Source organism: Oncorhynchus kisutch, linkage group LG8 (assembly GCF_002021735.2).
Source record: "Oncorhynchus kisutch isolate 150728-3 linkage group LG8, Okis_V2, whole genome shotgun sequence".
Lineage (NCBI taxonomy): Eukaryota > Metazoa > Chordata > Actinopteri > Salmoniformes > Salmonidae > Oncorhynchus > Oncorhynchus kisutch.
In genome coordinates this window covers 18329638-18346688 of record NC_034181.2, presented here as the reverse complement: position 1 = coordinate 18346688, position 17051 = coordinate 18329638, and the positions used below count along the sequence as shown (strand labels likewise).

General features: G+C 45.9%; 1 protein-coding gene across 1 annotated transcript in view; it reads left to right on the top strand.

Annotated features, from left to right (window-relative positions):
• The window catches only part of LOC109894934 (protein patched homolog 1-like), a 142985-nt gene extending 135017 nt beyond the window's left edge, over window positions 1–7968 (top strand). Inside the window, exons 21-24 of the mRNA XM_031829750.1 lie at window positions 1699–1798; window positions 2031–2333; window positions 4047–4590; window positions 4850–7968. Of these exons, the coding sequence (XP_031685610.1) occupies window positions 1699–1798; window positions 2031–2333; window positions 4047–4589 (946 nt within the window). The 3' untranslated portion in view covers window position 4590; window positions 4850–7968. The remainder of the gene's footprint in view (window positions 1–1698; window positions 1799–2030; window positions 2334–4046; window positions 4591–4849) is intronic.
• Window positions 7969–17051: the final 9083 nt, after the last annotated feature.

The window sequence follows — 17051 nt, the reverse complement described above, 5'->3', positions numbered from 1 at the left end:
AGAGGCAGCCCCCCAAAAAAATTGCCCCGAGCTATGGGGTGAAATTGGAGGTGAGTGAAGGAAGCGAAGCCGAGACTGTGAAGGAGTTGATGGGGAGATTGGAGGAGAGAGTAATGAGAGAGTTGCTGTGTTGGTGCATGAGGCACGACATCCGCCCGACGGAGCGTGTCCGCGATTTGATGTCACCTGAGTCAGCTCTCCATACTCGTCCTGAGGTGCGTGCTAGCCGTCTGGTGAAGGCTGTGCCAGCCCCACGCATCAGGCCTCTAGTGCGCCTCACTAGCCCTGCACGTCCTGTGCCAGCTCGGCACTACAGATCTCCAATATGTGCTCTGAGGCCGGTGCGCTACATTCCAACTGCCCGCATCTGCCGGGCTAGGGTGAGGTTCCAGCCAGGACGGATGGTGCCAGCCCTGCTCTCCAGACCTCCAGTGCGTCTCCTCAGGCCAGGATATCCTGCGTCGGCTCTGCGCACTGTGTCTCTCGTGTGTCTGCACAGCCCAGTGCGTCCGGTGCCTGCGCCCTGCACGTGCTGGGCTAAAGTCACCATCCAGCCAGGACAGGTTGTGCAGGCCCTTAGTTCGAGACCTCCAGTGCGCCTCCACGGCCCGGTCTATCCTGTGCCTTCTCCATGGACCAGGCCTCCAGTAGGTCTCCCCAGCCTGGTGAGTCCTGTGCCTTTTCCCAGAACCAGGTCTCCTGTGTTTCTCCCCAGCCTGGTGAGTCCTGTGCCTGTCATAAAGAAGGCCCACCCGGACCCTCCCCTTTAGAGTCAGGTTTTGCGGCCGGAGTCCGCACCTTTGAGGGGGGGGGGGTACTCAGGGTGTGGTGCTGTTCATTGTTCTCTTTCTATTCTTTCTAAATTGTTTCAATTCTATACTTTGCTTCTGCCTATTGTTTTAGATCAGAAAAGGAGAGGCCCTTGTACTTTTGTGCCCCCCTTCTCCCTACTTCCTTACCCCCCCCAATTCTTCCTACTTCCTAACCCCCCCCATTCTTCCCCCCTCAAGCCCCTACCCCCTTCTCCACATTCTTGACTGCTTTGTTGTCTTCATGTTTGCACACCCCACTTTCTCTCTCTCCCTCCCTCCGCATTTTTTCCCATGCCTTTGTATTAACCAACTCCAGTTAATTGTGCTTCCTTCTCTTTCTCTGTGAGGCTTTCTAAAGACTAACCCTCTTTGGCAGGACTTGACAGGTACATTTCTGTTTCCTACTTAACCAACGTACTTGGGCGTGTGTGTCATGGTCTTTTCAGGCATGTGTAATGGTTGATCTAGTTCATATTTAGAACAGCCTCTCCTGTTGTTCTATGGTTGCTGCAGGTATTCTCTTTGTACACACACACACACACACACACATATATATATATATAAACACCCATGCATGCCCGCCCACACCCCACATAAAACACAAACACACACTCATGTTGGCTGTCATGCTTACCCTGTGGTTTAGCAGATGTGTCTTTGCTCTGATGCCTGTGTTCGGTGTTCATTGTGGTTGTCACAGGTGTATCAATGTGATGCTACTACTGTTCCACTGGTTAAGTTGTTCAAAGCTTCTGCCAAAATGACCAGAGAATGTTAGTTGTTGTGACTCTTAGCCACCTATCTTCTGTGGTGTTGGTGTATGGTGGTTGATGAAATGTCGTGCCCATGTTGCCTGTCTTAACAGTAGACTGTTGGTTTGTTGCAGGTATTTCTTTGCTGTGCTGGCCATCCTGACCATTCTGGGGGTGCTGAATGGTTTGGTCCTTCTCCCTGTGTTGCTGTCTTACTTTGGCCCCTATCCAGAGGTTAGATGGTTTCTCCTGCAGAAATACTATTATGGCTTGCACAATTTTTTTTACACACACACTTTTTACGCACACGTATTTTTGTGAACCAACACTCTTTTTATTGAATGTTCTAACATGAGCTCACCATGAAATTATTTAGCAGCATAGTTTGTGTAATAATAACCAAAAAAATGAATCAAAAAAGTTCCCTCATCTCCTTACATCTCCCTCCTTTTTCTGTCCCCCTCAGGTGACCCCTGTTGATGGGCGTAGCCAGTTACCCACCCCGTCCCCAGAGCCCCCTCCTCCCGTGGTCCACTTCTCCGTCCACCCCTGCCATACCACCTCAGGGACGGGGACAGGTACAGGCTCTGACTCGTCAGACTCTGAGTACAGCTCCAACACCACGGCCTCAGGCATCAGCCAGGACCTGCAGCAGTACGACCTCCCCACCACTAGAAGCAGAGCTAGGAGAGCAGAGGAGGTGCGACGAGGAGCAGTGCCAAGAAGGACAGCTAGACAGGGAAACGCCACAGCCTACTCTTTGTCTTCTGTAAGTGCTTTGGATAATGACCACACACGTGACATACAGTTGAAGTCAGAAGTTTACATACACCTTAGCCAAATACATTTAAACTCAGTTTTTCACAATTCCTGACCTGTAATCCTAGTAAAAATCCCCTGGCTTAGGTCAGTTAGGATCACAACTTTATTTTAAGAATGTGAAATGTCATAATAGCAGAGAATGATTTATTTCAATTGTTATTTCTTTCATCACATATGCAGTGGGTCAGAAGTTTACATACACTCAATTAGTATTTGGTAGCATTGCCTTTAATGTTTAATTTCAAACGTTTTGTGTAGCCTTCTACAAGCTTCCCACAATAAGTTGGGTGAATTTTGGCCCATTCCTCCTGACAGCTGGTGTAACTGAGTCAGGTTTGTAGGCCTCCTTGTTCGCACACGCCTTTTCAGTTCTGCCCACAAATATTCTATAGAATTGAGGGCAGGGCTTTGTGATGGCCACTCCAATACCTTGACCTTTTTGTCCGTAAGTCATTTTGCCACAACTTTGGAAGTATGCTTGGGGTCATTGTCCATTTGGAAGACCCATTTGCCACCAAGCTTTAACTTCCTGACTGACGTCTTGAGATGTTGCTTCAATATATCCACATAATTGTCCTACCTCATGATGCCATCTATTTTGTGAAGTGCACCAGTCCCTCCTGCAGCAAAGCACCCCCACAACATGATGCTGCCACCCACGTGCTTCACGGTTGGGATGGTGTTCTTCAGCTTGCAAGCCTCACCTTTTTCCCCCAAACATAACGATGGTCATTATGGCCCAACAGTTCTATATTTGTTTCATCAGACCAGAGGACATTTCTCCAAAAAGTACAATCTTTGTCCCCATGTGAAGTTGCAAACCGTAGTCTGGCTTTTTTATGGCAGTTTTGGAGCAGTGGCTGAGCAGCCTTTCAGGTTATAGGACGTGTTTTACTGTGGATATAGATACTTTTGTACCTGTTTCCTCCAGCATCTTCACAAGGTAATTTGCAGTTGTTCTGTGATTGATTTGCACTTTGCGCACCAAAATACATTCATCTCTAGGAGACGGAACGCATCTCCTTCCTGAGCGGTATGATGGCTGCGTGGTCCCATGGTGTTTATACTTGCATACTATTGTTTGTACAGATGAATGTGGTACCTTCAGGCGTTTGGAAATATCTCCCAAGGATGAACCAGACTTGTGGAGGTCTACAATTTTTTTTCTGAGGTCTTGGCTGATTTATTTTTGATTTTCCCATGATGTCAAGCAAACAGGCCCTGAGTTTGAAGGTAGGCCTTCAAATACATCCACAGGCACACCTCCAATTGACTCAAATGATGTCAATTAGCCTATCAGAAGCTTCTAAAGCCACCATTTTCTGGAATTTTCCAAGCTGGTTAAATGCACAGTCAACTTAGTGTATGTAAACTTCTGACTCTCTGGAATTGTGCTACAGTGAATTGTAAGTGAAATAATCTGTCTGTAAACAATTGTTGGAAAAATTACTTGTGTCATGCACAAAGTAGATGTCCTAACCGACTTGCAAAACTATAGTTTGTTAACATGAAATTTGTGGAGTGGTTGAAAACAAGTTTTTAATGACTCCAACCTAAGTGTATGTAAACTTAATACTTCAGCTGTATGTTTACACTCTTTGTTTGAACATGTTGAGCATGTGTACAAGTTGTTCTGATTTTCTGATCTCTCTCCTGTCAGTCGGTCCTGCCGGAGTCGGATGCCCACCCCGGTGCATCCCGTCGCTTCAGCAAGAGGGACCTACAGTCCCTTCCCCCAGCCCGCCCACGCATGCAGGCTTTTGAAACTGAGGCTGGAGGCCATTACGGCTCCGGGGGCCATTTTGTCTCGGGAGGCCACCGAGAACGTTCTGCGGGGCACAGAACTCGTCCATCCCACAACCCCCGGCCCAATCACCACCAACCTCACCACTCTAACCCCGCCCCTACTTACTGCCAGCCCATCACCACGGTAACGGCCTCTGCATCGGTTACCATCGCCGTCCACTCTACCTCTCCCCCCACTCAGAGCCCCACCTCCTCTTACCCAGGACACACTGCAGCGGACAGTTACCACACAGCAAGGGGCGCAGAGCCTGAGCCTGCCTTCCAGCACCCCCATGTGCCACTGGAGGTCCATACAGGTTGCAGAGGAACCAAGATGGACACCAAGGTGGAGGCCATGGAGCTCCAGGATGTGGAGTGTGAGGCAGCTGAGAGCGACTGTGATAAGAGGGCAAGCTGAGGTGAGCCTCAATGGAGTTTGTAGCTTCTCATGACAGTGAAGTAATTCACATGTTGGTATTACATCCACAAAGTACTTGCAATGAATGTTCCTTTTCGTTCTTTGGTTTTGTTACTTGCAAAAATGTCCCCATTCAGTCCTTCAAACACTTTTTACTGCAACCTGAACATAATATATTGAGCGTTATGCCTTTAGAGAGTGAGATGCGTGTGCTGTCATGACAGGTTTCTAACTCTGTGTCTGTCTCTCTGTTGTTCCAGTGGACGAGAGCAGAAGCACAACGGCCAAAGATGGACTCCCCCTCTCACTCAGCGGCCCAATGCAGCGCAGCTCAGCGACACACATAACCCAGTGGTGGGTAGTACCATGGTGCTCATTCTTACTGTAACCCCGTGGATGTTTGTCTTATATCTCTATCCATCATTAAAAGATGTATACTTATGTAAATATGAACAAAGAAGTAGCTATAATGTAGGAGTTGTACAGCTCCTTTTTTTAAGACTGGGGACATCATTTCTATGGCGTGTGTTTTTGGTTTTACTTTACTTGTCGGGGCCAGAAGTCATCACAAGCACAGTAAAACAAGAAAAATGGGAGACATTTAGCCAGTCCCCACACAGAGAAAGGCTATTTTAAGCTTAGGGGTTAGGGTTACGATTAGGGTGATGGTTAGAATTAGGTTTAGGGTTAAATTAGGGGTTAGGGTAAAAATTAGGGTTAGATTAAGGCTTAAGGTTAGGGAAAATAGGATTTTGAATGGGACCAATTATTTTGTCCCCACAAGGATATTAAAACAAATATGTGTGTGTGAGAGAAATCTCTGATTACTGTTGTTCACTCGTCTGTGGATCTGTGCCATGAGGAAGCTTCATCTAGACAATACAGTTCAGCATACATTGTTGCTGCTTAAGATATTCTGTAATAACTGTATAATAATTCTATGCAAATTTTTATTTTATGTTAAAGAGGTGAGTGAGTGTATAAATGTGATTGTGGGTTTGTGTTTATATGGGTGGGTCTGGGCGCGGGTGGGTGGGTAACCCATCGGATACATCTCTAAAAAGAAATATACTAACAATCACGTCAAGTGATACTACTCAATAGCTACACGGGGCATGTGTGTTTATATATATATATATGTTTGTGTATAAAGGTACTCTTTTTTTTTTTGTACAAGGAATTTGCATATCACAAACCTGTGGTAGTTATGAAACAATTACTGTTGAACTCTGACTCACGCTATGCGTGCTATTTAATACGAGCCGATATGTAGAAGATATAAAAGGTGTTTGTGACTTGGCTGTCCCTTGAACTCAATTACCCATCTCCCATTTCCTCTGGGGATGTCATAGCTCTCAGCGGCCATCTTATAGTAGCATGAGTGGGCGTAAAAGTATCACTCCCATAGTTAAAGTGGAACTGACAGCATTTTAACTACTTTGCAGATATGAAACAAACAGGCTATCATAATATCAGTAAAAAATATACAATTCCCAGTTTATGCTACAAAACCATGATATGAAGTTTTAAAAATAGGTTCTATTTGACTCAACATTCCATGATGTACACGAAGGCATTGTTGGCAGAATAGATGGATGCAGTTCAATACATGATTAATATAATTCACCAATACATTTATTGGTTGTCAAAAACATTGCTATCAGGTTGTTACATTGTTTGCTGCCTCCATTCGGGATGCACTGTTTCAGTTTCAATTATATTTTGGACAAAAACAGACATGTAACTAAGGTTGGGAATGTCAATACAACCGAACTAGCAAGGGCAATGATCACAAGTCAGTCATAATAGGCTAGTGTATCTATTTATGTAGCAACCTAAAAACACGGAGCCTAACGTTAGCTAGCAAGCTAACTGCTAGGAGGGTGACATGTCATGCCATTGGAGGAGTGGGTGAGTGACTGACATTTTTCCCTCATATACACAGAGATGCAGGTGTTATTTGGTTAGCTAGTGAGAACTTGAACGACTGTTATCCAGTTAGCATATCTCTTGCATTCATAAATTCTCAGATAACATGTAAACAGCCTAACCAGCTCTGCTATGGCGAATAAAATAGTCAGAGCAAAGTGTTTATTTTTGTCTGAAAATAGCTAGCTAGCAAGCTAACCAACTTTAGCCAGTTAGCTTGGGTGCTTGGTTGGGACAAGCATGCATTGGCAGGCAAGCTGCAGAAAGACGAGTAGGCTACAATTCCTCATTGTTTATAGGTGCAATTTTGACGGCCAACAAAGAGGTTTTATCTAAGGTTCCCTTGTTAGATTTGAGCTTATCTCGTCCTGACTAACATTAGTTGTTGATCTTGTTGTTGTTAATGTGCATAACAGAGGGAGAGAGAGCCTACCATTTTATGGTTGTTTGATCAATAGGACTGTAATGTTCCCAGTGGTATTTACATGTTAGCAGAAATCCATTCAGGTGGCTTTTGTCGAATGCATTCTAATGATGTAAAGTCGTGCTGTTTTAGCCGCCTGTAAACACAGTCCAGTTCCAAGTGAATGATTGCAGGCCCATGTGGCAAATGGCGTGTTTGTATAAATGCCTACTGTAGCTCTGATTGGCTATAGCGCACCGGTCTGTGTAGACTCCGGTCCTGGACGAGACAGATGTTTTTATTAGGTTTTATTTACTGCAGTGTCTATTAATTGTCCAAACGCACAGCCGCTTCCCCACTTCATATTTCTATAGAACTTTCACATACCTTAGTATATGTAACTCCCAAAAACTCTTAAGAATTTATTCAAAGGTGCTCGCTTGTCAGAAAACGTTTAAAAGCGTGTGATATTCTTCCTGGGGGTGTATATGAACAGATTTTGATATGATTTCATGTTGCCAAAATGCTGTCAATTCCACTTTAATGCATATTGCAATTGGTGGACAAAATCCATGGTAGTTAGTCAAGGCCATTATGGAGGATAATGTTGTGAAATTTACATGTTTGTTTCCTTTTTTTTCATGAATGCAACTTTTGTTATTCTCACTGTAAATATACATTGTTGTCCTATCTCTAGTGATAAGCTACGGTATTTCCCAACTCAACATGGCACTTGACTGAATTACACATTTCATTCACAAGAAACTCTTTCTTCCTCTTTACACAATAAGATACACAGCCCAGAGAGCTGAAGGGTTTAGCACTATCTGGTCTAACAATACTGTGGGTGTGTGTGTGTTCGTCCTATCGCGCTTCCCTCCTCAGAGACAGCAAAGACAACTGCCCCCAATTTAACCCCAGCCGTCCCCACCCACCCAACCTCACCTCTTCACAATCCACAACAAGCCTCATGGGTCAGGGTTCACTAAGCCCCCCCCCACCCCCACCCCCATCATGTCCAGTGTGTGTCAGTCATGTCTTTCCAGACCCCCCCCCTCCCCATCATGCCCGGTGTGTGTCAGTCATGTCTTTCCAGACCCCCCCCCCCCCCCATCATGCCCGGTGTGTGTCAGTCATGTCTTTCCAGACCCCCCCCCGCCCCCATCATGCCCGGTGTGTGTCAGTCATGTCTTTCCAGACCTCCCCCCCTCCCCATCATGCCCGGTGTGTGTCAATCATGTCTTTCCAGACCCCCTCCCCATCATGCCCGGTGTGTGTCAGTCATGTCTTTCCAGACCCCCCCCCCCCATCATGCCCAGTGTGTGTCAGTCATGTCTTTCCAGACCCCCCCCCCCCATCATGCCCGGTGTGTGTCAGTCATGTCTTTCCAGACCCCCCCCCCCCATCATGCCCGGTGTGTGTCAGTCATGTCTTTCCAGACCCCCTCCCCATCATGCCCGGTGTGTGTCAGTCATGTCTTTCCAGACCCCCCCCCCCCATCATGCCCGGTGTGTGTCAGTCATGTCTTTCCAGACCCCCCCCCCCCATCATGCCCGGTGTGTGTCAGTCATGTCTTTCCAGACCCCCCCCCCCCATCATGCCCGGTGTGTGTCAGTCATGTCTTTCCAGACCCCCCCCATCATGCCCGGTGTGTGTCAGTCATGTCTTTCCAGACCCCCCCCCCCCCCATCATGCCCGGTGTGTGTCAGTCATGTCTTTCCAGACCCCCCCCATCATGCCCGGTGTGTGTCAGTCATGTCTTTCCAGACCCCCCCCCCCCATCATGCCCGGTGTGTGTCAGTCATGTCTTTCCAGACCCCCCCCCCCCCCATCATGCCCGGTGTGTGTCAGTCATGTCTTTCCAGACCCCCCCCATCATGCCCGGTGTGTGTCAGTCATGTCTTTCCAGACCCCCCCCCCCCCATCATGCCCGGTGTGTGTCAGTCATGTCTTTCCAGACCCCCCCCATCATGCCCGGTGTGTGTCAGTCATGTCTTTCCAGACCCCCCCCCCCCCCCCCCCCCTCCCCCCCCATCATGCCCGGTGTGTGTCAGTCATGTCTTTCCAGACCCCCCCCATCATGCCCGGTGTGTGTCAGTCATGTCTTTCCAGAGCCCCCCCCCCCCCCCCCTCCCCCCCCATCATGCCCGGTGTGTGTCAGTCATGTCTTTCCAGACCCCCCCCCCCCATCATGCCCGGTGTGTGTCAGTCATGTCTTTCCAGACCCCCCCCCTCCCCACATACACAGTCTAACACGTGTAGCTGTGTGTCAGTCATGTCTTTCCAGACCCCCCCCCCCATCATGCCCGGTGTGTGTCAGTCATGTCTTTCCAGACCCCCCCCCCCCATCATGCCCGGTGTGTGTCAGTCATGTCTTTCCAGACCCCCCCCCTCCCCACATACACAGTCTAACACGTGTAGCTGTGTGTCTTTTTGCGTGTCAGCTGCTTGAGTGAATCTTTTTTTCCCTCCTGATGTCACATTGGCAATAATGGAGAGAAATCATGGCTGGCAACTATTTTCTTACATTTTGTAATGTTTTGTTTGTGTTTGGTTTTTCAACGTTGAATTTGCGATATTTATATTTTTGTATTATGAGATGTTTTTGTTTTGTTTACTTCCATTATTGGTCATACATATCAGTGGATAACAAATGCAGGGATTTTTATGTCTATTGAAAAACACTATTACTATTGTTTTGACATGAATGGTGTTCAATCTGTATAAAGTGCTTACTAATGTTAAGTAGGGAAACCAGAGTATATAACATTTACACTACAAGACTCACCATAGCTCTTAGAGGATTTTAAAAGGAAAAATAACAGATCTATGGTTTTCTACAGATGCCATTTGGTCTTGGTTGGCGAGGATATATATTGTTTCAGTTACAAAGATAAATGTATGCCATATCATTTATTTATATAAAAATGTATTTTTGTAGTGTACATAGTTGTCAAGTTATTTGACAGAAGTATATATTTTGAAGAGTTTATATGTAATAACACCATAACAGAGAGAAATCCTACGGTGCACACTTTCATCACTAACTGGCTCTGACGGCATTGACTGACTCGTCACACTCAGTATTATCTATCATAGGGGAGAGAACTCAGCCAGCTGTTTCTATGGGTTTATCAAAAGCTGGCCATGAAAGTAGAAGTTGTACCAGCTCTCTAAATACTAATGTTCAAACACTGATAGAATTCTAACAAATACAAATATTATAACTTATTTGTCTCTTTTTTTATAACTTTAATAAATGGATCTTAAAGGAATTGTTGTTGACTTTGAGTCAATGATTTCAGAAAAGGTTTGATATCCTGAAACACAGAACATCTTCCCTGCCCTCTTCAGAGACAGCAAGGACAACTGGCCTCAATACTGACCTCACCTCGTTAAAATCCACAACATAAGGCCATGACAGTGCGATGTGAGGTAAATACATAAAACACAATACGATACTGTACTTACCTCACATTACAACATCTTTTCATAATAGGAACATGCACAGAACATCCCACTCGTTTTGAGTAAAATATAGTTTTTTACCTCTGAATATTGTTTACCATGTACTGTATGGTTTCACACTTTACATTATGTTGAACTGATATCATTTAAATGAGTAGTTACAGTATGTTTACTTAATTTAAAGTGTTACCAGAACCCTTGATTATGGAGCATTTCCCCCTGTACATCACTAGGTCAAAACACTTTAGGTGAACACTATCGGGTACTCCTTGTCCACTCCTTGTCTCCTCCTCTCCTCTCCCGCCTCGCCATTGAAACTGGCTGACATCTGGTCCTGAATCCAGCAGCTCCCTCTAACAGCCACCTCCCTCGTTCCATCCACCCCCCCCCTCTGCTCCCCTGTTTGGTAGGATTTTGATAGACAGATTTATAGACTGCAAGGAAATTGGTTGTAGTTCCATTTCAGCTGGTCTGTTCAGAGTAATGAAAAAGGGCATGTGGCCAGGAACTAACTGATGAAGATCCAGTCAGACTACCTCCTCTCCCTGTTTACTGGCTGGCTAATTGACTGACGGACTAGCTGACTGGCTGGCTGACTGACACTGGCTGGCTGGCTGACTGACTGAATGATTGACTAGCTGACTGACTGGCTGACTGACTGACAATGATTGACTAGCTGACTGACTGGCTGACTGACTGAATGATTGACTAGCTGACTGACTGACTAGCTGACTGACTGGCTGACAGTGACTAGCTGACTGACTGGCTGACAGTGACTGGCTGACTGACAGTGACTGGCTGACTGACTGAATGATTGACTAGCTGACTGACTGGCTGACAATGATTGACTAGCTGACTGACTGACTGAATGATTGACTAGCTGACTGACTGACTGAATGATTGACTAGCTGACTGACTGAATGATTGACTAGCTGACTGACAGTGACTGGCTGACTGACAGTGACTGGCTGGCTGGCTGGCTGACTGACAGTGACTGGCTGACTGACTAGCTGACTGACTAGCTGACTGACTAAAATCCAGGCTCTTAATGAACAAGTGTTTCCTGTACCTGTCCTTTCAGCCCTGATCCCTGGATGATGGGGGGAACAGGGGAGGGAGGAGAGGATAGAAAGGGAGGAGAGCTATTTAAGATCTTGAAACTCCCAGAGTAATGAACTATTCAACTGTGGTTCCCTGCCCAGGGTTTGTGACAATAGACAACGAAGTGGTTTATTTTATCTCCCTCTTTTTTATTTTTTATTTATTTTATTTGACCTTTATTTAACCAGGCAAGTCAGTTAAGAACAAATTCTTATTTTCAATGACGGCCTGGGAACAGTGGGTTAACTGCCTGTTCGGGGGCAGAACGACAGATTTGTACCTTGTCAGCTCGGGGGTTTGAACTTGCAACCTTCCGGTTACTAGTCCAACGCTCTAACCACTAGGGTACCCTGCCGCCCCTCTATCAATCCCTCTCTTTCTCTCCCTCTTTCTATTGATCTTTCCCTGTATCTCTATCTTTCTGTCTTTTTCTCTATCGATCTCTCTCTCTTTCTTTCTCTCTCTCAAGCCTCCGAGAACAATTTAATATCTTAAACATTTGTCATGAAGAAAGCTTCACAGTGGAGTTACTGAATCCACTACTGAATCCACTCCCTTTCTTCCCTCCCTCTCTCCCTGCCTGAAAGGAATGTCCATCATCACCATCACCTGTAGAGCTGATCCCTTTAAGTGTATACACTCCTCAACATGAGTAATTGCTCTGTTGACATGACTGGAATGGACACTCGCGCGCAGACTGTACACACACACACACTCCTGCCAGGGCCAGATTTACAATTTTTTTATGCAAGCGGAGAAAAGGATAAATCTGTTGGAGGCATCAGATTGCGTGCTGATACGATATGACTCCACATCCAGACCAATGGTGCTTTACCTTCGAGACCTCACTGAAACCATTCAACTTCTCAGTGTGTGTTTGTGTGTATATACACTTCTACGTGCCAGCGTGCTACTAGCCAGGGTGACATCAAAGACAAAAGGTGTTTCCAAAAGCTTGTCTTTAGTGTCAGCCACATCTTACACAAATGTTGTAGCAGTAGCTTCAGCTTGATTCCTGTGACATGAACTGTTCTCAGCCAAGGAATTGTCTATTTCTTGAACTGCATTGTTGGTTAAGGGCTTGTAAGTAAGCATTTCATGGTATGATACCTGTTGTATTTGGGACATGTGACTAATACAATTTGATTTGATACGGAATGCTTGCTGGATTGTTCAGGGAGAGGGTAGATATTGATGTGAGTCTTGGCTGGGCTTGAACCAGCGATCCTGCATATAATGCGATCGACAATACAGTGCTACTGACACGGCCCGCAACCAAAACATGCGGACTCTCCTTCACTGCAGCCGAGGTGAGTAAAACATTTAAACGTGTTAACCCTCGCAGGGCTGCAGGCCCAGACGGCATCCCCAGCCGCGCCCTCAGAGCATGCGCAGACCAGCTGGCTATCCCTCTAGTGGTGAGGGGGCTGTGCTTTGGCAAAGTGGGTGGGGTTATATCCTTCCTGTTTGGCCCTGTCCGGGGGTGTCCTCGGATGGGGCCACAGTGTCTCCTGACCCCTCCTGTCTCAGCCTCCAGTATTTATGCTGCAGTAGTTTGTGTCAGGGGGCTAGGGTCAGTTTGTTATATCTGGAGTACTTCTCCTGTCCTATTCGGTGAATCTAAGTGTGCGTTCTCTGATTCTCTCCTTCTCTCTTTCTTTGTCTCTCTCGGAGGACCTGAGCCCTAGGACCATGCCCCAGGACTACCTGACATGATGACTCCTTGCTGTCCCCAGTCCACCTGGCCGTGCTGCTGCTCCAGTTTCAACTGTTCTGCCTTATTATTATTCGACCATGCTGGTCATTTATGAACATTTGAACATCTTGGCCATGTTCTGTTATCTCCACCCGGCACAGCCAGAAGAGGACTGGCCACCCCACATATGCTCTCTCTAATTCTCTCTTTCCTTCTCTCTCTCGGAGGACCTGAGCCCCAGGACCATGCCCCAGGACTACCTGACATGATGACTCCTTGCTGTCCCCTGTCCACCTGACCGTGCTGCTGCTCCAGTTTCAACTGTTCTGCCTTATTATTATACGACCATGCTGGTCATTTATGAACATTTGAACATCTTGGCCATGTTCTGTTATCTCCACCCGCACAGCCAGAAGAGGACTGGCCACCCCACATAGCCTGGTTCCTCTCTAGGTTTCTTCCTAGGTTTTGGCCTTTCTAGGGAGTTTTTCCTAGCCACCTGCTTCTACACCTGCATTGCTTGCTGTTTGGGGTTTTAGGCTGGGTTTCTGTACAGCACTTTGAGATATCAGCTGATGTACGAAGGGCTATATAATTTGGACATATTCAGTCAATCCTTATCCCAGTCTGCTGTTCCCACATGCTTCAAGAGGGCCACCATTGTTCCTGTTCCCAAGAAAGCTAAGGTAACTGAGGTAAATGACTACCGCCCCGTAGCACTCACTTCCGTCATCATGAAGTGCTTTGAGAGACTAGTCAAGGACCATATCACCTCCACCCTACCTGACACCCTAGACCCACTCCAATTTGCTTACCGCCCAAATAGGTCCACAGACGATGCAATCTCAACCACACTGCACACTGCCCTAACCCATCTGGACAAGAGGAATACCTATGTGAGAATGCTGTTCATCGACTACAGCTCAGCATTTAACACCATAGTATCCTCCAAACTCGTCATCAAGCTCGAGACCCTGGGTCTCGACCCCGCCCTGTGCAACTGGGTACTGGACTTCCTGACGGCCCGCCCCCAGGTGGTGAGGGTAGGTAACAACATCTCCACCCCGCTGATCCTCAACACTGGGGCCTCACAAGGGTGCGTTCTGAGCCCTCTCCTGTACTCCCTGTTCACCCACGACTGCGTGGCCACGCACGCCTCCAACTCAATCATCAAGTTTGCGGACGACACAACAGTGGCAGGCTTGATTACCAACAACGACGAGACGGCCTACAGGGAGTAGGTGAGGGCCCTCGGAGTGGGTGTCAGGAAAATAACCTCACACTCAACGTCAACAAAACTAAGGAGATGATTGTGGACTTCAGGAAACAGCAGTGGGAACACCCCCCTATCCACATCGATGGAACAGTAGTGGAGAGGGTAGTAAGTTTTAAGTTCCTCGGCGTACACATCACAGACAAACTGAATTGGTCCACCCACACAGACAGCATCGTGAAGAAGGCGCAGCAGCGCCTCTTCAACCTCAGGAGGCTGAAGAAATTCGGCTTGTCACCAAAAGCACTCACAAACTTCTACAGATGCACAATCGAGAGCATCCTGTCGGGCTGTATCACTGCCTGGTACGGCAACTGCGCCGCCCACAACCGTAAGGCTCTCCAGAGGGTAGTGAGGTCTGCACAACGCATCACCTGGGGCAAACTACCTGCCCTCCAGGACACCTACACCACCCGATGTCACAGGAAGGCCATAAAAATCATCAAGGACAATAACCACCCGAGCCACTGCCTGTTCACCCCGCTATCATCCAGAAGGCGAAGTCAGTACAGGTGCATCGAAGCTGGGACCGAGAGACTGAAAAACAGCTTCTATCTCAAGGCCATCAGACTGTTAAACAGCCACCACTAACATTGAGTGGCTGCTGCCAACACACTGACTCAACTCCAGCCACTTTAATAATGGGAATTGATGTAAAATATATCACTAGCCACTTTATTTTGGCCCCTGAACAGGCAGTTAACCCACTGTTCCTAGGCCGTCATTGAAAATAAGAATTTGTTCTTAACTGACATGCCTGGTTAAATAAAGGTAAAAAAAATAAAAATGCTACTTAATATGTTTACATACCCTACATTATTTATCTCATATGTATACGTATATACTGTACTCTATATCATCTACTGCATCCTTATGTAATACATGTATCACTAGCCACTTTAATTATGCCACTTTGTTTACATACTCATCTCATATGTATATACTGTACTCGATACCATCTACTGCATCTTTCCTATGCCGCTCTTTACCATCACTCATTCATATATCTTTATGTACATATTCTTTATCCCTTTACACTTGTGTATAAGGTAGTAGTTTTGGAATTGTTAGCTAGATTACTCGTTGGTTATTACTGCATTGTCGGAACTAGAAGCACAAGCATTTCGCTACACTCGCATTAACATCTGCTAACCATGTGTATGTGACAAATAACATTTGATTTGATTTAACAGAGGAAATATGTCTTTGGTGCAAATGTAGAAATTATCCTTTCTGGCTGGCAAGTGTGAAAAGCGTGAACCGGAAGATGAAGAAAGCCAGCATTGTGTTTATTGACAACCTGCTGTTTGACAAGAAGAGGATACGAAAAGGCTTCTCTGTGGCCTTAAAAACATTGAAACCCTTTCAACCAAGATCCTGATGTGTTGGCAGAGGTGGTAATGAGTTCACATCCAGGAAGGCTCCAGAAGCACATTGTGTTGCAGCATGGGAGGCTTCCATGGCCTTGCTCGGTCTGCTCTCCCAACCAGGGATCTGTTTGATTTGGCTGATTGTTCACAGAGAGACGACAGTATGGTGTTCAGGAGGATGTGGTGTCTGTAGTTCTACTGGCCACCTCTTATATTATGTTACCCACAGCTAGAACTACAGCTCCAGATACAGAAGCCTCTGCTCTGCTCTGTTCTGCTCTGCTCTGGGTAATAACAGAATGAAAGACCCGTGTGAGGATACTGAGATCTATTTCTGCTATTTGATCATGCAAGCTGTGGACATAATTGGGGAACGTTGACCCAGAGAATGTGTGTGTGCGTGCATGTGTGTGTGTGTGTGTGTGTGTGTGTGCGCATGTGTCTCTTTCTCTCTCATTCTGGGGGGCATTACAGTTGGAATTCAAAGTGCTGAAATCTGATTGAAAAAATAAAAATAATATAGTGTATTCTATGGTAGGAATACTATAGCATTCACTTTAGTGTTTTTCTGGACTTACAGTAGTATACTGTAGTATTTACAGTTTACTATAGTATAAATACTGTAGTAATTTGTATTATATACTATAGTAATTACTGTAGTGTTTTTGCAGACTGTAGTATACTCTAGTATTTACTGTAGTGTTTTTGGTGACATTACTGTAGTATTTACTTTATTTTCTTTGACATTGGGTGGGGGGCTTTCTCCTTGAGGAATAACTACCGGAAAAATACTTCAAAGAGCGCATTTTCCATAACATGTAGGTATGTCGGTAGGTAGGACTGTGATCTGAACCAGGGAGTTCAGCAATTCTGATCTTTTATGTAACATGTAGATAACACAATATACTGTCTGTACTTGATATGTACATTTCTTACTTACAGGTAGCACAAATTGGGATATGGGGGAATGGACTGGATATATGCAAATTAAATACTGCAGTGGTTTTGCAGACTGCAGATTTTTTGCCAACATTTCTGTAGGATTTACGAGAGTGTTTTTTGTGTGGATAATACAGCGGTATTTACTATAGTATTCAACAGCATACTACAAATATACTAGTATTCTAGGTTTAAGGTTAGGGAAAATAGGATTTGGAATCAATTCTTTGGTCACCACAAGCATAGTAAAACAAACTTCTCAAAATAGTAATTTAGAGTTTTT